Source organism: Saxophila tyrrhenica (genome assembly GCF_035928015.1).
Source record: "Saxophila tyrrhenica strain CCFEE 5935 chromosome Unknown scaffold_1, whole genome shotgun sequence".
NCBI classification, from domain to species: domain Eukaryota; kingdom Fungi; phylum Ascomycota; class Dothideomycetes; order Mycosphaerellales; family Extremaceae; genus Saxophila; species Saxophila tyrrhenica.
In genome coordinates, this window is record NW_027041733.1 from 1,844,798 (window position 1) to 1,866,076 (window position 21,279).

The 21,279-nt window shown below is 55.3% G+C and overlaps 11 protein-coding genes across 11 annotated transcripts; 7 read left to right on the forward strand and 4 right to left on the reverse strand.

Moving 5' to 3' along the window:
- Positions 1–208: 208 nt before the first annotated feature.
- Positions 209–2,651, forward strand: SSE1 (adenyl-nucleotide exchange factor sse1; the record flags this gene model as incomplete). The annotated part of the gene is made up of 3 exons (XM_064798070.1): positions 209–264; positions 321–2,268; positions 2,325–2,651. 3 exons carry the CDS (start codon positions 209–211, stop codon positions 2,649–2,651), a joined length of 2,331 nt encoding a protein of 776 aa, XP_064664304.1.
- A 456-nt stretch (positions 2,652–3,107) lies between these two features.
- Positions 3,108–4,132, forward strand: LTR77_000806 (uncharacterized protein; the record flags this gene model as incomplete). The annotated part of the gene is made up of 2 exons (XM_064798071.1): positions 3,108–3,353; positions 3,410–4,132. 2 exons carry the CDS (start codon positions 3,108–3,110, stop codon positions 4,130–4,132), a joined length of 969 nt encoding a protein of 322 aa, XP_064664305.1.
- A 790-nt stretch (positions 4,133–4,922) lies between these two features.
- On the forward strand, positions 4,923–5,531 carry LTR77_000807 (uncharacterized protein; the record flags this gene model as incomplete). The annotated part of the gene is made up of 1 exon (XM_064798072.1): positions 4,923–5,531. One exon carries the CDS (start codon positions 4,923–4,925, stop codon positions 5,529–5,531), a length of 609 nt encoding a protein of 202 aa, XP_064664306.1.
- Positions 5,532–5,690: 159 nt separating this feature from the next.
- ATP5 (ATP synthase F0 subcomplex subunit OSCP atp5) lies at positions 5,691–6,520 on the reverse strand (the record flags this gene model as incomplete). Its single annotated transcript, XM_064798073.1, has 3 exons — positions 5,691–5,804; positions 5,866–6,276; positions 6,362–6,520. 3 exons carry the CDS (start codon positions 6,518–6,520, stop codon positions 5,691–5,693), a joined length of 684 nt encoding a protein of 227 aa, XP_064664307.1.
- Positions 6,521–6,831: 311 nt separating this feature from the next.
- Positions 6,832–8,087, reverse strand: LTR77_000809 (uncharacterized protein; the record flags this gene model as incomplete). The annotated part of the gene is made up of 4 exons (XM_064798074.1): positions 6,832–7,061; positions 7,116–7,475; positions 7,528–7,951; positions 8,013–8,087. The coding sequence occupies 4 exons, from the start codon at positions 8,085–8,087 to the stop codon at positions 6,832–6,834; spliced, it is 1,089 nt and encodes a 362-aa protein (XP_064664308.1).
- Positions 8,088–8,936: 849 nt separating this feature from the next.
- Positions 8,937–10,126, forward strand: LTR77_000810 (uncharacterized protein; the record flags this gene model as incomplete). Its single annotated transcript, XM_064798075.1, has 2 exons — positions 8,937–9,456; positions 9,510–10,126. The coding sequence occupies 2 exons, from the start codon at positions 8,937–8,939 to the stop codon at positions 10,124–10,126; spliced, it is 1,137 nt and encodes a 378-aa protein (XP_064664309.1).
- Positions 10,127–10,876: 750 nt separating this feature from the next.
- On the forward strand, positions 10,877–11,834 carry LTR77_000811 (uncharacterized protein; the record flags this gene model as incomplete). Its single annotated transcript, XM_064798076.1, has 2 exons — positions 10,877–10,975; positions 11,028–11,834. The coding sequence occupies 2 exons, from the start codon at positions 10,877–10,879 to the stop codon at positions 11,832–11,834; spliced, it is 906 nt and encodes a 301-aa protein (XP_064664310.1).
- Positions 11,835–12,221: 387 nt separating this feature from the next.
- On the forward strand, positions 12,222–16,025 carry RRP12 (pre-rRNA processing protein; the record flags this gene model as incomplete). Its single annotated transcript, XM_064798077.1, has 1 exon — positions 12,222–16,025. The coding sequence occupies one exon, from the start codon at positions 12,222–12,224 to the stop codon at positions 16,023–16,025; it is 3,804 nt and encodes a 1,267-aa protein (XP_064664311.1).
- Positions 16,026–16,261: 236 nt separating this feature from the next.
- Positions 16,262–17,084, reverse strand: LTR77_000813 (uncharacterized protein; the record flags this gene model as incomplete). Its single annotated transcript, XM_064798078.1, has 2 exons — positions 16,262–16,838; positions 16,909–17,084. 2 exons carry the CDS (start codon positions 17,082–17,084, stop codon positions 16,262–16,264), a joined length of 753 nt encoding a protein of 250 aa, XP_064664312.1.
- A 619-nt stretch (positions 17,085–17,703) lies between these two features.
- Positions 17,704–18,167, forward strand: LTR77_000814 (uncharacterized protein; the record flags this gene model as incomplete). Its single annotated transcript, XM_064798079.1, is given in 2 exon segments — positions 17,704–17,752; positions 17,767–18,167. 2 exon segments carry the CDS (start codon positions 17,704–17,706, stop codon positions 18,165–18,167), a joined length of 450 nt encoding a protein of 149 aa, XP_064664313.1.
- Positions 18,168–19,913: 1,746 nt separating this feature from the next.
- Positions 19,914–20,701, reverse strand: LTR77_000815 (uncharacterized protein; the record flags this gene model as incomplete). Its single annotated transcript, XM_064798080.1, has 4 exons — positions 19,914–19,969; positions 20,021–20,134; positions 20,187–20,337; positions 20,396–20,701. The coding sequence occupies 4 exons, from the start codon at positions 20,699–20,701 to the stop codon at positions 19,914–19,916; spliced, it is 627 nt and encodes a 208-aa protein (XP_064664314.1).
- Positions 20,702–21,279: the final 578 nt, after the last annotated feature.

The following is a 21,279-nucleotide window of genomic DNA, read 5'->3' on the forward strand; positions in this document are numbered from 1 at the left end:
GTAACAACCACGAGTTTTTTCTCAAAAGTTGCTGCCAACGAAGCGACAGCCTCTCCCTGCCCAAACAAACGACACCTTTATCCCGCACGACTCTTTCCTTTACTTCCACTCACCCCTTATACCCGACACCGCCCGAACAGTCTACCTTCACAACTTTTAACACTACACCGCCGAAGCGGAGAGATCGACACAGAACGCAGCAGCAGATATGAGTGTCGTAGGCTTGGACTTTGGCACGCAAAATGCTGTCATTGCCGTCGCCAGGTAAGACTCACTACCTTCATACAGTATACAGTTTATACTGACTCTCAATCAAACAGAAACAAAGGCGTAGACGTCATCACCAACGAAGTCTCGAACCGCGCAACACCCTCCCTCGTGAGCTTCGGCCCGAAGAGCAGATACCTGGGCGAGTCCGCAAAGACGCAGGAAATCTCCAACCTCAAGAACACCGTCGGCTCCCTCACGCGCCTCGCCGGGCGCTCGATAAGCGATCCGGATGTCCAGGTCGAGCAGGAGTTCGTCTCCGCCCCGCTGGTGGACGTCAATGGCACCGTCGGCGCGGAGGTCAACTACATGGGCAAGAAGGAGAGGTTTTCCGCTTCCCAGCTGTGCGCCATGTTCTTGACGAAAGTGCGGCAGACGGCGTCGGCGGAGCTGAAGCTGCCGGTCAATGATATGGTTATTGCGGTGCCGGCGTGGTATACCGATGCGCAGAGGCGGACGATCTTGGACGCGGCGGAGATTGCGGGGTTGAAGGTGCTGCGGTTGATCAATGAGACTACGGCGACGGCGCTAGGGTATGGGATTACGAAGTTGGATCTGCCCGGGCCGGAGGAGAAGCCGAGGAGGACGGCATTTGTGGACATTGGGCACAGCAATTACACGTGCTCGATCTGCGAGTTTAAGAAGGGGGAGTTGAAGGTTGTGTCGACGGCGTACGATCGCCACTTTGGTGGGAGGAACTTCGATAAGGCGATTGTGGAGCACTTCCGGAAAGAGTTCAATGAGAAGAACAAGATCGACATCAACAACAACCCGAAGGCCAAGGTGCGTGTCGCGGCTGCCGTGGAGAAGCTGAAGAAGATTCTGTCTGCCAACGCTGGAGCGCCGCTCAATATCGAGGCCTTGATGAACGATGTTGATGTTCGTGGATTCATGAAGAGGGAGGAGCTGGAGGAACTGGTGAAGCCACTGCTCGACCGCGCTACGGTGCCACTTGAGCAGGCGCTGGCAGACGCCAAGCTCAAGCCCGAAGACATTGACTACGTCGAGCTGGTCGGCGGTTGCACGCGGGTGCCGTCGCTCAAGAGCACCATCCAGAAGTTCTTCGGCAAGACCCTCTCCTTCACCATGAACGCTGACGAAGCCATCGCCCGAGGCTGCGCATTCAGCTGCGCTATCCTCTCCCCCGTCTTCCGCGTGCGCGATTTTAGCGTGCAGGACATCGTCAATTACCCCATCGAGTTCACCTGGGAGAAGTCGCCCGACATCCCAGACGAGGATACCAGCCTTACTGTGTTCAACAGGGGCAACGTGATGCCTTCGACCAAGATCTTGACCTTCTACAGGAAACAGCCGTTTGATCTGGAGGCGAAGTACCACAAACCGGAGCAGCTGCCTGGCAAGATGAACCCGTGGATTGGACGGTTCAGCGTCAAGGGTGTGAAGGCTGATGGGAAGGACGACTTCATGATCTGCAAGTTGAAGGCGAGGCTGAATCTGCATGGTGTGTTGAATGTGGAGCAGGGCTACTATGTGGAGGACCAGGAGGTCGAGGAGCCTGTGCAGGAGGCGAAGGATGAGAAGAAGGAGGGTGATGTGAGTGCAACTCAACAAGTATCCGCTTATGTCGAGGATGATGACAATCATACGACATGGCAGAGAGCTGCAAAGCGCCCAAAGACTGAACAATCGCTGACATCAATCCAGGCCATGGAGACCGACGAGAAGGCTAACGGTGAGGCCAAGCCACCTGCGCCCAAGATCCGCAAGGTCAAGAAGCAGGTCCGCAAGGGCGACTTGCCGCTCTCTGCTGGCACCGCATCCCTCGACCAGGCGATGAAGGACAAGTACGCCGAGGAGGAAGGCCAGATGATCTCAGAGGACAAGCTGGTCGCCGATACCGAGGACAAGAAGAACGAGCTCGAGTCGGAGATCTACGCCATGCGGAACAAGATTGAGGAGCCGTATGAGAGCAACGGGTATGCCGACTTTGCCAACGAGCAGGAGAAGGATGTTGTGAAGCAGAAGTGCGAGCAGCTTGAGGTGAGCCTTACTATCCTACTCAGTACTCTGGATGTGTGCTAACATGATGATCACAGGACTGGCTCTACGACGACGGCGAAGACGCCACCAAGGCCCAGTACATCGCCAAGCTCGACGAGCTCCGCGCCTCCGCCGGCCCCATCATCCAGCGCTTCAACGACAAGCGCCAGGAGGAAGAGGACGCCCGACGGAAGGTTGCAGAGGAGGCCGCGGCCAAGAAGCGCGCAGAGGAGGAGGCGAAGAAGAAGGCCGAAGAGGAGAAGAAGAAGGCAGATGAGGAGGCGAAGAAGGCTAAGGAGGCCGAGCAGAAGACGGACGCTGAGATGACTGATGCGCCGGCTGATGCGGAGGCGCAGAAGGCGGATGATGTTGAGGAGTCGTAGGTGTGTGCAAACCGCTTGCGACGAAAATGATGGAATGGGATGGATGGGTAATGAATAGGCTCATGAATATACTGACTGCATTGAACGAGGGCTGGGCGGTGTTGCTTTCGGTGGGGGTGCGATAGATAGTCCCTTTTTAGAGCATGGCATGAAATGATGTTCAGAATCAGAACACCTCTCACTTCTGTTGTACGGAGTACTAATCCCGTTGTTCCGGTCTGCCGTGTGGCCACCAAGTGGTTGAGCAGGATCGTTGCCGCCGTCAGTGGCTATTTCGGGAGGATTTATGCTTAATGTATTGGCTTCCAGCCCAGCCGTCGACCTTCATATTGGGATATACATCCCGTCTCTGCCGCCTACGATAATGTTCAGAACATAACTTGCAGCTGTAGCTGCGTCCATTCGCTTTGTCACTCGTTAACATACTTGGGCGTTACGTTATTCACATCGCATTTTATGGAGCAGCAACAACAGCCAGCAGCGGCAGAAGATGGACAGCAGCCCCTGTCCTTCGCGCGGAAGATGCGCAATGGCGAGCGGTACTGGGCGTACAAGATGGGTCTACGGATAACGCTGTGTATAGCAATGTTGATTGGTATTGGTACATCCGCGTGGTTGGTCGCGACGGCGTTTGGCTCGCAATCGTATTTTGGATATCTGCATGGGATGGACACGATCATTATGCCTTTTGTACTGGCAGTAGTACGCACATCCTAACCCCCGACTCAAGCATGATGTTTGACGAACACTTCCCACAGATATGCCTCTCCCTCATCTGGACCCTCATAACCATCCTCGTCCCCCTCCTCCGCCGCACCCACCGCCCGGTCCACCCCGGGACGGCAGTCTCCTTCGAGCTGCTCCTCTGGCTCGCTCTCCTAACCACCGGTCTCTTCACGATCGTCTGCATCTACCAACTTGACTCCTTCGGCTCCTACGGCCGCATCGACGACGGAGACTATAGCTCGGATTATTCGGGCTACTACAGACAAGCGAGCAACGGCACCTGGGTGTACAAAATCGACTGGGTGTCAGACTCATACGGGGATCCGAAGTACCACTACAACGAGACCACGGGGGATTATACTTACGGCCCTCGACCCACGAAAGCGGATGTAAAGCGCGTCTGCGGCCCCCAGAGTTGCGCGGAAGAAGACGCAGAGATCAATAAGCTGTGGCAGCAAAAGCAGCAGCGGGAGACGGTGGACATTGTAGTAGCGGCAGTGCAGTTCTTGGGTGTTCTGCTACATTTTGTGCTTTTTGTTTGGGCGTGCGTGGATACGCATCGCAGGAATACGACCGGGAAGGAGGCGGTGATGAGGCGGGCGGCGGATGAGGCGTTGAGGGATATGCAGGCGAGGGGGTTGATTACGATTCATGATCCGGCGATGGCTGGGAGAGCGGGTGGAGGGGCGGAGCTGAGGCCGCTTATGGAGGGGGAGGCGGGGCCGTCGGCGGGGAGGGAGCAGGCGCCTGGGTGAAGATGGGGGTCGACATCTGATTGAAGAATAATGTTGCCGCTGGAGCCTCTTCGTGAGTCGAGTCTTCCTGCCCCCCATCTGGGTTGGATAGCCGCCCGAGGACTCTGCTGCGTCAATACGGCAAACCCGCCACGCCACCAGGGATGAGACGAGGACAGTCCTCTTCACCACCCAGGCCTCGTGTATCGGGCAAATGATAGTTGAGGGGGGCGCAAAAGTGAAGAGGTAGAAGTAAAATCGAAAACTTATCGCCAAGGCCTCGTCTCGACCAAAAATCACTTCCACCAACTTCATCTGCTCTGGAACACGATGTCGCATCGACAGAGCACGGTCGCCAGAAAAAAGAAGACGGAGCAAAACATACAGCAGGCGGTATTCCCATATGGTCACCCACTATAGTACTAATCACCCGGTCACAAGCTTAAGGACGGCAGAGCGGACGGGATGCCCTGTTCTCTTGCGCCTTTGGCCGTATGTATTGCAACCGAGCACAGATACATTATATGGTCTTGTCCCACCAGCATTCATATGCAGTCGAACTTCAGACGGGTGCGTTTTTCTCGATCAGGCCACAGCTCTCCGAGCTTGATGTATGTAAGTACCTCTATCTACATGTACCTTGCTTACGACAGAGGCTCCGTTGCTCCCTTGATCAGGCCCATTGTTTTCAACCCACTCCTAAGCTACGAGAGAACTGAATTACTTGCGCGACCAGATACAGATCGACCATTTGAGAAATTCAGCACACTCAGAAGTCTGTAGCACATCTTAAAGGCCACGTTCAACCGCAATGTGCCGTCGAGTACATGTACCTCCGCAGGTAGACGTCACGGATGACTTCCTAATCCCCGACGACGACTTCTACAAAGATCTCTTCGATCGAATAAGCACTATATCCGGCTTCCTGGTCATCGCGAGCTATCCCATTGCCACGCAGAACACATCCGGCCTCGAGCTCACACATTTCAATCCCGTCGCTGTACGAACCTTTGCAGCGCTTTCGGTCGGCCTGTTCATTGCATCCATAGTCGCGTGTCAGGCCTACAACCTCCATCGGCAGAAGAGCGCGCCGGGATGGATCCTCTTCCGTGGAGTCGCGGTGTTGTTCGTCATGGGGACTACTACTGCGGCGACGCTGTTCTTCTTCCTGACCATCGCTGCGTATGCTTATCTGGTCGGCATGATCTTCGTCGGGCTCACCTGTCTCTTTGCGCCGCTCGTGCTGGTCCCGTTCACTGTCGAGTCGCTCCAAGCTTGGTCGGATATCAGTCGCTTGCTAGGGCTTTCCGCACAGGGTGTGGACTACTTGTCAGCGCCCCCGGCGCAGGAAGTACGCATTCCGATGATACTCAGACCGACCTCTTTTCGTCCGACGTCTACCGGCACTCGAGTGCTGTAACTCAGGCTGAGAACAGCTCCAAACTCGTTCAAGTATAAGGAGCGGTCGAGGGTGTCGGTAGTCTAGTATACCAATCGATCTGCTGCTGGGCAGGCATGGTGTCATATGTACACGCAAAGAAATCCATCCGATAGTGTTCCGCTGTATACTTCTACATATCTACAAAGAGTCCTGGAGCAGCTTGTTCATGCGCGCCATCTTGGCGGAAACGCTGAGGTCGATGGTACGGTCGCCGATCTCGACGATGAGACCGCCGCGGATGTCTGGGTTGACCTGTAACATCCAAGTCAGCATATCATCCTTCATTATCTCATGGATCAGATATAGAACTCACCTTTGGCACCACCTTCAACTTCTTCCCCTGCCCGACATACTGACTCTTACTAACCGTCTGCTCCAACTGCCGCACGACCTTCTGGTCCAACGGCGCCGCGCTCGTAATCGTCATCTCCACCTCGCCCCGCGACGCACTCATCAGCGTGCCGAACTTCTCGCACACGCCCTCGAGCACGCTGAGCCGGTTGTTCTCCGCCAGCGTGTTGAGGAAGTTCTGCAGCGTGTTCGTCTTGTCCGTGACGTTGGTGCTCTTCTGCAGCTCGCCGACGATGGACTTCTTGTCCTCGACGCTGAGCGTGGGCGCCGTGAGGATGTTCTGCAGGCGGGTGTCGCGCTTGAAGGTCGCGGCCATGTTGTCGAGGGCGCGCGAGACGGTGTCGAGGGATTGCGTTTTGGCGGCTGCGGTGTACTATTGAAAGCCCTGAGGTTAGCTGACCGGCTCATGGTCGCCAATGCAGTGCGCTCAGGCGCCATTGAGGTATTGCTAGACGTACAAGAGCAGTAGCGTAGGTGCCATCAAGCCCGAAGACCTGGACAGGAGGCTTGACGTCGCCGCTGGCTTTGGCAGGTTCGGCGTAGCCTCGAGTGGCGGCAACGGAGAAGCGAGGAGCGGCCACACGGGCGCTCCGGGCTGCGACACGGCTGGCGAGCATGGTGGGTTGTGGAGTGGAGGGCAATGGGTGGGTGTGGTGTCGGTGCAAGCTTGAGCTGCGATGAGGTTTGAGGTTGCATGCTCGGAGGAGGAGGCCGAGATTTAGCCGATTCTCGGCAGCCAGAACTTCGCTGCGGCTTTCCGGTATGGCTTTTGCTCACCAGGAAGATTCACTTCTATTGAGATCGTTCGAATGCATTGACAAAATTGGAGTTGGTCAAGATATTCCATTGATCTACTCTATATTCGCTTTTCATTCCGGCTCACAGTATTGCCGAGAATGCATGCTCATCATCATCATTCAACAACTATCTAGGCAGTACGCTGGCCGAACTCCTTGTCGTAGTCCGTCAGGACGAACCTGTAGCGGACTTTGTTCTCGGACACGTTGGTCACGACCTTGGCGCAGCCCTCCTTGCTGATCGGCACCTTCTCGATCCAGCTGCGGATGTTCTGCTTCGCGGCGAGGTCAAGCATGGACAGCATTTCGGGGCGGTTGCCGATGTGCGAGGCGCCGAAGTAGCAGCCGTTTGGTGCGAAGTCTGCACAACATACGTCAGCTTTGATTCCACCTTATGCTAGGATGAAATGCATACCCTGCGCCATCATGGTAGGCAGCGGCTCGTCACCGAAACCCACACAGTGGAAGCGGCCCATGATCTTGAGCATGGAGAAGTAGTTGGACATGTCGAACTTGTGCACGGCGTCGGCAGTGTTGAGGATGAAGTCGAAAGCGAAGTTGTACGGCTTGTACCATCCCTCCTCGCTGGTCACGACGAACTCCTTCGCACCCATCTTCAGCGCATCTTCCTTCTTGCTGGGGCTGTGGCTGAAGACGTAGACTTCGGCACCGAGGGCTTTGGCGAAAAGGACCGCGAAGTGGCCGAGCCCGCCGATACCGACGATGGCGATCTTCTTGCCTGGGCCAGCACCGAGACGGACCAGAGGGCTGTAGACTGCGAAGCTGTCAGTCACCAGTCTAACGGTCTTGAAAGGGAATGTACACACCCGTAATACCGGCGCACAGCATAGGCGCGGCAACCTCGCTCTCAAGCGCCTCCGGGATCTTGAAGGTGAAGTACTCGTGCGCACGCATGTGGCTCGAGTATCCACCCTGCGAGATCGTGCCATCCTTGTACGGAGCTCCGAAGGTGTCGATCATGTTGGGGCAGTAGTTCTCCTGGTCGGCCTTGCAGTTGTTGCAGGTCAAATCCGCACCAATCTGTGCACCGACACCGACACGGTCGCCAACCTTGACGGTCTTGACGTCCTTGCCGACCTTGATGGCCTTGCCGACGACCTCGTGGCCGACGCAGATGGGCAGTGGGCACTCGCCCCATCCGCCGTTGATGGTGTGGACATCGGAGCCACAAACACCGCAGCAGTCGATGGCTATGTCGATGTCGCGGTCCTCGAACGGCTTGAGCTTGAACTGTGCGCCATTGAGGTCAGCGGGGAGTTGTGGTGAAGTGAGGATGTGCTGAGAGGTGTACCTCTTTCTTCTGGAAGTCTTGCCACTTCTTCTGGTCTTCAATCATGAAGCCAGTCGCGGTCTCTGGGTAAGGCATGTTTGCAGTTGGTTTTTGGTGTGTTTCGGGGTTCAATGGGTTGATGATGAGATCTGAGGTGTGATATCAGAAGAGTGAGAGGAAGAGAAAATTGTGAAAAGGTCAACGTGTTTGATCGCGTCGGAAAAACCTCTGTACCTTATAAGTGAGCTCATCGATCGTCACTGACATTGATTGTCGGAAAAACTGCAGCAAGAGCGCTGGAGTCGCCCGCTGCAAGACGCATGGTCCTATCAGTTCGCTGGACATCCTTCCAACGGACTGTCGGCCGCGGGTTGAGTGGTGGACATAGCCTATCCCTTGGGAGCTCATGAAGCTGTTGCTCTCAAGTCAAAGGCCGCGCGGAGAGAGATAGTCCGCAGACTCTCCATTCTCTTTGCTCCTGGTGTCATGACGTGTGGTGGAGTCGGACCGTAAGTTTGACCATAACGTCGCGCTGCTTCGACCTGCGCGTCCTCCAGCGACACCCAGGCACCTCCACCCAGCTCTGGACTCTCATCTGCACGACAATGGCCACCTCTATCGCATTCGCCGACAGTCCGAACGCCAACCCTCGGTGGACCTGCTGCACGACTCGTTCTGCTCCAAGGATGCCGAAAAAGGAGGGGCAAAGACCCCGCACTCAAGACGCCTCATGTGAACACCAAGAACACATGCAGATCCATCGGCTTCCTCAGTATGGACATGCGATGGGTCCCTCCCCTCGTCCCCAGGCGGAGGCATACTTTATTATGTCGCGTGGCACGCTCGTCATCCTGTCGATTAAAATAATGGTAGGTCGCGCTTCGTGTCTTTCATCCTGTTAGCAAGTCGAATTCTCCGCACTACATGTCCTCTTCCACCATCACCATGTCTACTCAAGACGGCGACCATGCGGTGGAGAACAGGCCTGCCCCTCTAGCGGGTAAGCAGATGCGCGCGGTGCGCTTCCACGGCAAAGAAGACCTACGCTTCGAGGAGATCGAGGAACCCAAGTGCGGACCCGGTCAGATCAAGCTCGTGCCTGCGTGGTGTGGTATCTGCGGCAGCGACCTCCACGAGTTCCAAGGTGGTCCTAATCTATGTCCGACTACGCCGCATCCCATTACTGGAGAGACCGTCCCCTTGACCTTCGGCCACGAGTTCAGTGGGATCATCGAGGAGCTCGGCGAGGGCGTGGCGGATAAGTGGAAGGTCGGGGATCGAGTCGTTGTGCAGCCGATTATCTACGATGGCGATTGCGGTGCCTGTCAAGATGGCTTGATCAACTGCTGTTACAAGAACGGCTTTGTCGGGCTTAGTGGCTGGGGTGGCGGGCTTTCACAGCATGTCGTTGTCCCAGAGTACGCGGTGTACCAGCTTCCAGATAATGTCGGGTTGGACGTAGCAGGTGAGTGAGATCAGAATCTGGGACGACGTGAGCTCTTCCTAACCAGAATGCAGCCCTCGTCGAGCCTCTAGCTGTAGGCTGGCACGCCGTCAGCATTTCGCCCTTCAAGGCCACAGACTCTGCACTCATCCTGGGAGGCGGTCCGATTGGCCTCGCAGTTCTCCAGGCCCTCCGAGCACGCGGCTGTCCCCAGATCATCGTCTCCGAAGTCTCCTCCATGCGCAAACAATACGCGAAGAACTTTGGCGCACACGTTGTTCTCGACCCAACGCAAGACGACATCGTCGCCCGGTGTAGAGAGCTGTGCCCCGGTGGAGGCGTGAACGTCGCTTTCGACTGCGCTGGTGTCCAGCCTGGCATGGATCAAGCTGTCCTCGCCATCCGCGCGAGAGGCACATTGATTAACATCGCTATCTGGGATAAGCACGCCAAAGTCTGGCCGAACGACTTCAACTTCAAGGAGAGGGGGTATATGGGAGTCGCAACGTATGTGAAGGGGGATTATCAGGAGGTGATTGATGCGATTGCGGATGGAAGGCTCGATATGTGCCATAAGATGATCACGAAGAGGATTGAGCTGGATAAGGTGTTGGAGGAAGGGTTCAGGACGTTGATCAACGACAAGGACAACCAGGTGAAGATATTAGTGAGGGGGTCGGGTGAGATGTGAAAGATTGATATATGGACTTGGTTGCATCGGTCGAGAAGGAGTATTCGCCTGTATTTGAATGAGTAGCATCGAACAATACTTTCGAACATACCTTGGTGACCATCACAACGATCACGTGTTAGATCAAACGCCTGTCAGCACGGCTGGCGATGGAAGGGAAGGATTCGGTACGTAGAATACTGTACATGTATCTTCCCAGCAAACTGGATCTTGACGCAGGTCCGCTGACTTCAAGAGTGGACGTGATGTGATGAGCAGAAATCCGGATACTTCATCCCAATTCAAAGTCACCCGCCCAAATGACAGCATGCCCACTGCAATCTCCGCCTGCCCTGTTTCTCCATCAAGTTTGACTCCCACCGCCGCGCATAGAGTTCGACGCGTCCAAGTCTCGGTTCAAGAGCCGCCCAGAGAACGCCACGTCACAGCCACAAGTTGTCGGGCTCGCCTGAAGAATGCTGAGAAATGACTTCTGCACGTCGCCACACCTGTGTTTTCTGCGTGATTCAATTGGAGGATCAAGATTACAGACGTCGATCTTGGGTGGCTTGCCTTTTCTGGTGCCCGGGGGTGCGACGCTGGTGACGTGACGTTGAACCTTGGTCGAATGCTCATTTTAATCTGCAACACCTGCCGCGACCAAGATTACGACGCCTCTTCACTTCCTGCGACACCGTGTTGTTCCATCATACAACTCTTCTTTACTTCACTTCTACCTCGACATAGTTCAGCAGCGATAACTTCGACAATATGGGTCTCATCAAAGGCGGCTTCCAGCGCCTGCTCCAGACGGCGCTCTATGCCTTGCTCTTCTGTTGCGCCGGCATCATTCTGGGTGTCTACAGCTACGTATGGATTGATCTGGCGCGCATGTGATATATCATCGCTGACATACGTGCAGTTCCTCAGCGTGCAAGCCGATCGCAACGACCCGATCGCGACATGGCAAAAGGCCGTTGAGGGCATCTCCGGCGCCGCTGTGGTCTACCTCATCTTCGCCATCGTCCTGACGTGCTGCCTCGGCGGCATCGCATTCTTCGCCTTCCTCGCCCTCGTTCTCGACGTGCTGTTTGCCGCCGGCTTCATCGCGATCGCGGTCTTGACGCGTGATGGCGCCGACTCGTGCTCGGGGAATGTGCAGACACCAATTGGCAACGGGCCAGCCAGCGCGGACAACGGATATGGCGCGAACGGAATCGGCGGCGACCAGGGCGAGAACTACACCTACTCTGTCCACCTCGGTCTCGCCTGCAGACTCAACACTGTTGCATTCGCGGTCTCGATCATCGGCGCCTTCCTCTTCCTTGTCACCGCTGTCATGCAGGTTCTGCTTGTGCGACACCACCGCAAGGAGAAGCGCTACGGTCCAAGCCCATCTAACAACTACACATCGGGCTCCGGGAAGAAGGGCGGTCTGTTCAGCCGCAAGAAGAACACCGACGCTCATGCTATGAAGGACGCTGAGGCGGGCAATGGTACCGCGCCAGTTGCTGGAGATGGCTACACCAACGGCTACACCCATGGCAACACCAACGAGACCAGCTACACCCATGGCAACACCAACGACACCAGCTACACGAATGGTTACGCCAATGGCACCCACACCACCACGGCCCCCAACACGCACTCTGGCTATTACACGCAACCTACTGGCACGGCAGCCAGCAACCCCTATGGCTACAGCAACAACACTGCGACCAACTACTAGGCGCGGTAGATTCTCGAGCAATCACCAAACTGTAGGAACTATGGGATTGATGTCGGGGATGCGGGACATGTGCTTTTGATGGAGAATGGCGTGAAACGATATACCCAGCGAGGAGTCGGGCCCTTGGGAATGGAGCGATGATACAGCAATAAAGTAGCTTCCGTAATAGTAATGCTCACCACTTCTAAATCTTCGAGTCATAAATTCCACTGTGTCTGGCAAATGTTCTAGCATCGTCGCAAGGTTCTCGCACCCGTTGCAAGTACTCTCTTATCACGTGACTATGTCGCGCGATAAGATAAGGTTTTAATATCTCAGATTTGGTCGAAAAGCTCAAGCGCATGTGTCTTCTGGACGCGAAATTTGTTGCACCGATAAGACGACAAGATGTCTCTACAGACGAGACTCGACAAGATCCGCTCGTCGCCGAAGCTTCAGAACCAGCAGCAGACCGCAGTGGTACTCGGCGCAATCGAGGACACTTTGCGCTCGCAGAAAAGCGAGCTCACACCCACTGCCTATTTTGCTGCGCTTCTCAGTCTACTCGGCCAGTATATTTCGAACGACAAAGGACTTGTCAACAAAGAGGGAGCAAGCGCGGTTGTATACCTGCTCGATCTAGTGACGAGCCATGTCCCGGCACCACTTCTACGATCCAAGTTCTCTCAGATCCTCGAGAGTCTTGCGCCTAGCTTGACCTGTACGGACGCAGAGGCGCCGTTGTTAAGAGCCAGTATAGGATGTCTGGAGTCTCTGCTTCTGGCTCAAGATTCGCAGTCATGGGCGCTGCCGCAATCGTCAAGCAGTCCCAGAGGCGCAGTGGGCGGTCTTCTCGCTTTGGCTGTGGACTCCAGGCCGAAGGTTCGCAAGCGGGCGCAGGACGCGATCAGCAATGTGCTGAAGCATCCACCACCGAGTCCGTCGCTGGATCATCCGGCGGGTGAAATGTGCGCGGAGACAGCGTCACGAGGGCTACAAGCGGCGGCGGAGGAAGCGGGCAGTCGGCGGAAGAAGCATAAGAGCAAGGAGCAGCAGGACCATGATCCGAGGCTCATGCATGCACTACAGTTGGTGAAGACGATTGCGTCTGCGGAGAATGGCTGGCCGAGCAGGAAGATCGATGCGCTGTGTGAAGTGCTGCTCAACATTTCGAGGAGTAGCAACGAGTTCCTCACGATGGCGGCCTTTGAGGTGTTTGAGATTATCTTTGCCGGCATGGCCGACGAGGTGTCTTCAGCGAAGTTGCCCAGGCTGCTTGAAGCTATCACGGAACTGCAGCCGTCGCAGAACGATACACAACTGCTACCGCCGTGGATTGCGGTGTTGAGCAGAGGGTATGATGTGTCTGCTCAGATCGAGCCTGAAGCGACCTTTCAAAAGCTGGCGGACCTCTTTAGCAAGATATCCACCTTCTTGCCAGCATCCTCGCACAACATCCGAGTCTCGGCATCGGAATGTCTGATCTCGCTGCTACATACTTGCATTCCTGATTCAGTTCTACTTGAGCCTTCGATCATGGACGACAAGGTGTTGGAGAAGGTTTGCCGGACATTGCAGGATCTATTGAGCGTCAAATTCCAGTCAGCGTGGATGGAGGTCTTCAATGTCTTGACAGCAGCTTTTGAAGTGCTCAGGTGGCGATCGTATCCGCTGCTCGAGAGTGTAGTCAGGAGTGTAGGAGACATGCGAGGGAACGACTCTTTCAGTGGGAAGAAAGAGGCTGACGCTCTGCTGAGTGCTGCCATTCGCGCAATGGGCCCGGATAACGTCCTCTCGATCATACCTCTGAACTTGTTCAAGCCAATGCAAGGCCAGCCTGGACGAGCGTGGCTATTACCGCTCATGCGTAGCTCAGTGAGCAATACGCGACTCGCACACTTCCGCTCGGAGCTTGTACCCCTGAGCGAGACGATGTTCCAGCGGGTGCTCAACCATGGCAATGCCGAGAAGACGATGGACATCAAAATTTTCGAAACTGTGATCAGCCAGATATGGTCGTGTCTTCCCGGATACTGCGAGCTTCCGCTGGATCTGAGAGAGCAATTCGATCAGTCTTTTGCTGAGCTGATCAGCAACTTGCTCTACCAGCAGCCACATCTCAGGACTGACATTTGCAAAGCGCTGCAGAATGTTGTGGAAACCAACAAGGCGATTGCCGACCTTGAGAGCGACGAGAACCTCATTCAGCAAGGTCGAGTGACGAAAGCAGAGGCGAAGCAGAATCTGGATCATCTTGCCGGTCTTGCCGGGAACCTGCTCGCTGTGCTGTTCAATGTGTACAGCCAGACACTACCACACAACAGAGGCAATCTGCTTCAATGCATCAACGCTTTTCTGAGCATCACGCCAGCACAAGAACTGATGGAGACGTTCCAGCGTGTCGCGAGCATGCTCGAGACTGCCATTGCGGAGCAGGCACAGGTTCAGAGCGAGAAGCCTAAGCAGAAGCAGCAACCCTCCAGCGACGAGGCGAAGAACAAGATGCCACCAACCTCTCACACACTGATGGATCTGGTCATTACCATGTCCATCTACCTGCCACGAGAGAGCTTCGCTGGTCTGTTCAGCATGGCGGCCAACCTCGTCAGCAAGGACGATGACGCTCAGCTGCAAAAGAAGGCCTACAAGCTTATCCCACGACTGTCTGAAAGCGAAATCGGAAGGCAGGCACTGGAAGAGCGCAGTGAAGACCTTCAGCAATTGCTGCTTGCGGCAACAGACAAGGTCTCCCCGCCAGCCCGTCGGGATCGGTTGGACTCCCTAGCAAGAGTAGTGCCTTTCCTTCCTGCTTCCGACCTGCACTTCATTCCCTCAGTACTGTCCGAGGTCGTGATCAGCACGAAAGAGGTGAATGAGAAGGCACGCACAGCGGCTTTCGATCTGCTGGTACTGATGGGAGAGAAGATGGCCGAGGGTGGTACGGTGGTCAACTCCAAGGTCCCGCACATGTCGCCAGACGCGCCCTCTGCACCCGCCAGTCTCGAGGAGTACTTCACCATGGTGTCTGCTGGTCTGGCCGGCTCGACTCCGCATATGGTGTCCGCCTCCATCACTGCGCTTACCAGGCTTCTGTACGACTTTAGAACGCAGCTCAAAGATGAGACCATCTCGGATCTCGTCCAAACCATGGACCTGTTCCTGACCTCGAACAACCGCGAGATCGTCCGATCAGTGCTAGGATTTGTCAAGGTCTGCGTTATCTCGCTATCCACTGAGCTCTTGCAACCACGACTGCCCAGTCTCATCCCAAATCTCATCACGTGGAGCCACGAGCACAAGGCTCAGTTCAAAGCTAAAGTCAAGCACATCTTTGAGCGGATGATTCGGCGGTTTGGTGCAGACCTCATCGAACAATACACTCCAGAGGACGATCGAAAGCTGGTCACCAACATTCGCAAGACCAGAGAGCGCAGGAAGAAGAAGCGGGATGCGGATGATGGCGCGGATGAGAAAGTCGACGACAGAAGAAAGGGCAAGTTCGAGAGCGAGTACGACGAGGCAGTGTACGGCTCGGGCTCCGAAGATGAGTCTGGCTCAGACATCTCTGACGATGAGGTTCTCGGTCGCTCGGCAGCCAAGGGCCAGAAAGCCAAACAGCAGCAATCCAAGCAATATATCGTGGAAGACGACGACGAGCCGCTGGATCTGCTGGACCGTCGAGCACTGGCGCACGTGTCCTCCACCAAGCCTAAAGGAGCACGCGCTGCACCGGATGCGACGAAGAAGAAGGCCAAGACCGATATCGACGGCAAGCTCGTCTTCAACGAGGAGTCCGACGACGATGACGTGATGGAGTTTGACGATCAAGGCATGTCTAACGGCCAAGAGCCGGGCGATGGGACGCTTGAAGGTGGCATCAATGCCTATGTCAACGCTATCAAAGGCCGAGATGCGCCGCAAGAGGGCCAGAGGAGGAAGCTGAAGTTTAAGAATAAAGGTGCTCCTGGCGGCGGTGATGAGATGGAGATTGATGAAGGGGATGTTGTGGCTGCGAAGAAGAGGATGGGCGCCAGTCCACGTGGGCGCGGGGGGAAGCAGAAGTCTATGAGGAGAGGGTTGGGGATGGATAAGGTGCGTGGTGGGCAACCGAATGGCGAGAGGGGTGGTGGGGTTAGGAAGCCGAGAGGCGGGAGTGGCCGGGGTGGGAGTGGGAGGCATGGTCTGCAGAGTAGACGTGGGAAGAGACATTGATGCTTTGCTATGACAGGTCAATAGCTGACACGAATGGAAACGAGCGAGCTGAATCTGCTTGCCATCATGAACCATGCTTTCATAGAGATATATACATTAGCATTACTACCTCTCATGGCACCATCGCGATCTCGTGGTATGAGAAGCAGCAAAGCAAACCGCACATATTTGATCCGCCCCATGCGAACGCCCTCATACGCCAGACCCATCCCCCCTTAAGAGCCACATCTGGGCGCCTAGCCACAAACGAACTCCCTCGGAGCATGAACCCACCCCATAAGCCTATTCGCAATATCGCTCACATACGACGTCGTGCAGCACGGCTGACTGAGATCACTCGCCACGAACCTCCCGCCATTATAAATCCTCGCCGTGCGGTAGTACGCCTGCGCTTCGTCCGTCGCATTGGCATTCGCGATCTCGAAATCCTGCCGTAGTCCCGGACCCCAGATCGTGCCGTTCGTTCCGTCGAGAACTTGCTGCTCGATACGCTCCGCTGGACAGGGCGTCCAGATCTTTCCCGAGGCGTCGACGCCGGGGATGTTGATGTTGGCGCTATTGAGGTTACACGTCCCCGTGCCGTTGAAGGATTGCATCAACCCCGGGTTCGTGTGGCTCCACGCCGTGGTGATGACGCGCACGCAGCCGGAGGACTCTTGCATGATGATGGCGAGGATGAAGCGGGCGTCGATGCTGGTGAGGTTGGCGACGGAGAGGATGGCGGAGCGTAAGGAGGCGATTTCGCGGGGGGAGTCATTGGGGACGCCCCAGGTGTCGCAGGCGATTTTCATGCTTGGGGTGTTGGAGGTGAAGCTGGGAGGAGGTTAGTTTTGGGGTTTTGTGAGGCGAGGGAAGAGGGCGGGGTGGGGATGGTGGGACGGACAGGTAGTCGAATGATTGCCATTCGGATGTTGAGGGCCAGCCGGCTGATGTGGAACCGTCGCCGCAGTAGGCGAGGTAGCGGTCGTTCGGGGATGTTGTTGAGCTGGGCGCGGGAGCAGAGTTGGATGATGCTGCCGAGCTGAGCACCGGTGCAGAGCTGCCGGACGCTGTGACCATGGCGATCGTGGTACTAGAAATGGTCAAAGCAACCGTCGAGGTCGAACTGGGGTACGTTAGTGTTAGTAAGGAGCTATATGTAAGTGCCGTTGACGAAGTCGGCAAAGAAATCGGGGCCCTGGTCCCACCACACCACGCCACGCAGTAAGCATAGCCAGCGATCAGACTCGGGCAGTTGGGTGGATCCACGGCTGGGTTCGCCGCCATGAAGACATCGGTGTCCAGACCGAATTGCTGGGAAACGCTGTAGCAGTTGTCGCCGGGCTTCGGGACGTAGTACTTGATGCAGCCTGCTATCTGGCTAGCATGGGTTGAGGCTGGCGGCGATGCGTCAGCTGAACAGGTTGATGCAGAAACAGGAATGGCCGGGCTCGATGGGCTGACGGGTGAAGTGGTTACTGGTGAGCCGCCGCAGGTGCCGACGCAGTATGCTAGACCAGCTAGCATATTCGTGCAGCCTGTGCCTCCACCGCCGGGTTCCACTGCATGAACGTGTCCACTGAGACGTCATGATGTTGAGCCATTTTGTAGCAAGAATTACCAGGCTGGGCGACTTCCCATTGCGTACAGCCGGACACAATACCAGACTGTGTCGCGGTTGGTGGTGGTGTGGAGGAACATGGCGACGGAGGCGTGTAGTTGGTCGTTGCCGATACTGTTGAAGAAGAGTATGGTGCGCCAGCGCAGCTGGTTGCGCTAGGAAATGTCGAGACGTACTTTGATGGCGACGATGTGAGGAGTATCGATGAGGGCATGAACGAAGTCGCCGTCGCGTTGGTCGAGGTGCTCAATGTGATGCTCAATGTGAGAGTCGACGACGAGAAGAGCGGTACTGATAATGGGATGACCAGACTTGAGGACGAAGAAGGTGCCGTCAACGAAACCGTGACTGTTTCCACCTGCGTTTGGGTGACAACAACGCTGCTTATCTCGGTCGATGTAGCACTGATGGTAATCCGGTCCGTCAAAGTTGTTGTGGTAGTCGTCGATGATAGCGCAGCTGACATGAGTGACGAAGCTGAGGCCTGGGCAGACCTCTCCACGATGAAAGAGGAACCCAGGCTATCGACGCAGATGCTGTAGTGGCCGAGCAGCATTTGGCACGCTCCAGAGTCAGCCAGACTCTCGCCCTCAAGAGGCGTATATGGTATGCTGCGACTCTGCGCAACTTCTCTGCATAGCTGTCCTGCTTGAGTGTGAGCATAGTTCAACAGCATATGATGGTCCCCGCATACCTTCGCTTGGTTGTATCGTTTCAATACAATTTGGACGTGAGAGGCTGAATATCGTCGAGTCGGCATTGGTCGATTGATCTGTGTATTTGGATGTTATCTGGGGTGTTGCCGGAACCGGACGAAGGAAAGACGAGTCGAAGTAGTGAGAATGGTGGAAGGGCAAGCCTCCAAATTGGCGCTTCTCTACAGGCGCCTGGTGGATGGGCTTTGTGAGGGCTTGAGAGAGCAGCAAGGCAAGGGCAAAGCACTGTCGAATGGTTAGCAGAGCAGTATACCCCGAAGAACGTTTAGTGCTTACGACTTTGATAGACATGCTATTGTCCGAGTTCCTCGCAATAGCAACAGACTCGATCAAAACGAGAAAGCTGGCTGAGCTGGGCTCGGTGAGAGAACGAGCATGGAGTTGTAGTAGTGCTGCGATATTAGTGTGCCTTGTAGTCCTTTCGCGCCTCTCACAGTTGCTCAATCCACCAGTCACTTGCGAGACATACCGAGTCCTGTGTGAGTAATGGAAAGGAGTGGACTTAGCTTGTGATCGTTCCTCAGGCTCGTGATTCTTCAATCAATTGCTCTTGCTTTCGTAGCCGTCAGGCCTGGTGATGCCGTCCGTTTGTGTCTGTCTTGCTCGGGTCTGCCTTGCAGCGGATCGATACAGAATATTGCCGTTGACAAGGTCAGTCAGTGGAGGTCCGGCTGACGTTCGGTAGGTAGATCGTGTGTAACGACAAAGATGGGGAAGTCTGAAACAGGCGTACAGATGTACAAAGCCTTTGTGCGGTATGTACAAGTGATGTGTGACAAGGGTCTGTTGGGGAGGGATGCAAGTGTGGTACCGAGAGCCAGGATGTGAAGCCCAAGGCGACCAGGGTGTTTTAAAACAACCACGCCTGCTCTCGAGATTTCGACGCCTTCTGCGGTGTTGACGAAGGCAAGAAGGGTTGTCCCGCGAACAGTGTGAGTTTTGAAGGTCGAGGCTAAAGAGTGAAGTAAAGCATCCACTCGATACCAGGCGACCATGATCATTGGTGCAGCGAGGCGTTTGTGGCTTCGGCCCTCAAGGTTTGATCAGATCTTGTGTTGCCGGCAAACACAATCGACGCCCGGACCGACTGTTGAAATATGGCTCAGATCGCTTTTGGGAGTTGCACTGTTGAAGTGCAATGCTAAAAGGCGACATGGTTGTGTTTTGCGAAAGGTAATGATATGAGCTGTTGCTGGTCGACCAACCTCGATACGTTCCGACATGTCAACAATGTCTCTTGCAGATTCCAAGAAAAGCCTTGCGGGATGCAACCGTGTGCTGCCGTTCTTGTACGACGTCTAAGAGACGCCCTGCCGCAGATTTGTGTAGGACAGCGGCAGGCACACTGTGGCACAAACGGCGTTTGCATGCGCATCTGTCACTTGCAGCGGTTATCGGCAAGTCAAGCCCTCGTCGGACAGTGATCGAAAGCAAGCGTATGTGATCAGAGGCCATATGTCGAACGCTGCCTAAGAAAGGACTGCATTGCCTGACGATAGTCTTCATCTCACAATCCCGTGACAATCGCCACGTCTGTGATCTTCCCGCCGTTTACACCGTCGAAGTCCTGATCTACGGTAAGCATGTGGTCACATCACCCGTGGTAGTCGCGGGGAAAGCGGAACGCACTAATAGAGCTGTCAGCAGTGCAAGATTCTAGGGGGAAGATCTGGACCGACCATATGGACAACAGCTTGCGGCACAGACGCAGTCCTTCAAAGCTTCGAATTGGATATAGTCACCGGGCTTGCTGGTGCCCAGCGGCTTGAGAGAGTAATTCGGGGTGTTTTGAACTGGATCAGCTTATCAGTAATTCATCACTGCCACCAGATGTCGGCAACAGACATATGTTGAAAGGGTCAGTAACTTCAAGGTAGCTGCCCATGCCATAGAACTGCATTTTTTCTGCAATATTAGTGGCACAGCTACGGTGGTGCTTCGCCCCCATCTTCTGGTAGAACTCGGGGTTGCAAGACATGAACGTCATGTCATGGACCTGTCCAGGACGTTGGCCATCAGCGCCAACTCTAGCTGCCGTAGTCCTGGTGCTATACCTTTACAGTGTCTTCCACCACGCGAAGGATGGGCTCATCGGTGTTGTCCCATAGACACTCGCCTACTGCAGGCTGGACACCGGATAGATGATAACGAGAGTAGGACATGCTGAGCTTTTGGATCAAGTTGGTGTTGGCCACCCAGGCGGCGAAGTCGACGATCTGCTCGCCGTAGAGATCGACCACTCTGAACTGCTCGCCCTTCTTCACCTCGAAGGCATGGCCATGGCTTGCTTTGATAATGTGAGTCTTCGGGCTTGAGCTTCTCCTACTCGTCTCCAGAGCCTGTTGAATTGGGAATGCCATGCTGGAGTATGTTCTGCCCAATCGTGTTCGTCTACCAGTACTCCTACGAACGGCTGGTACTGAAGTCGATGCGGATACAGCTTTCACCGAACGATGGTATGCCGCAACCGCTCGCTCCCGTAATGAACGATAGATCTTACGTTACGTCTCTCCCTCCAGATGGGAAACCAGGAGAAGCGACTTGTATTCAGAGTGTATGTCCGAAGATAGACTTTCGTGTTGGAGTTCGGAGGCTTGCGTGTAGGTCTAGAATGATGCAAGCGCAGCCACCTCCAATATGACCGCATCGTCGAGAACTTGGAAGCACTTCACGAGCCGTTCTTGGTCGAGTCTTTGCTGGAGGAGCTCGGGAGAGTAATATAACGCCCTACCATCCACCGTGGCTCCGTCTTGGAGACGCTTCTTGCAAGGCCTCGCCGCGACCAAAAAGCCATCTGCGCATGCATCTCACAACCGAACGTCGCTCTTGAAGTATTTGTTGTTCCCCAACGCAAACCTCTCCCGCGGCACGGTGCGCAGCTCGCTCTTCAACTTCCGCTACTGGTTCATCCCGACCCTTCGAAAGCATGCACAGGCCC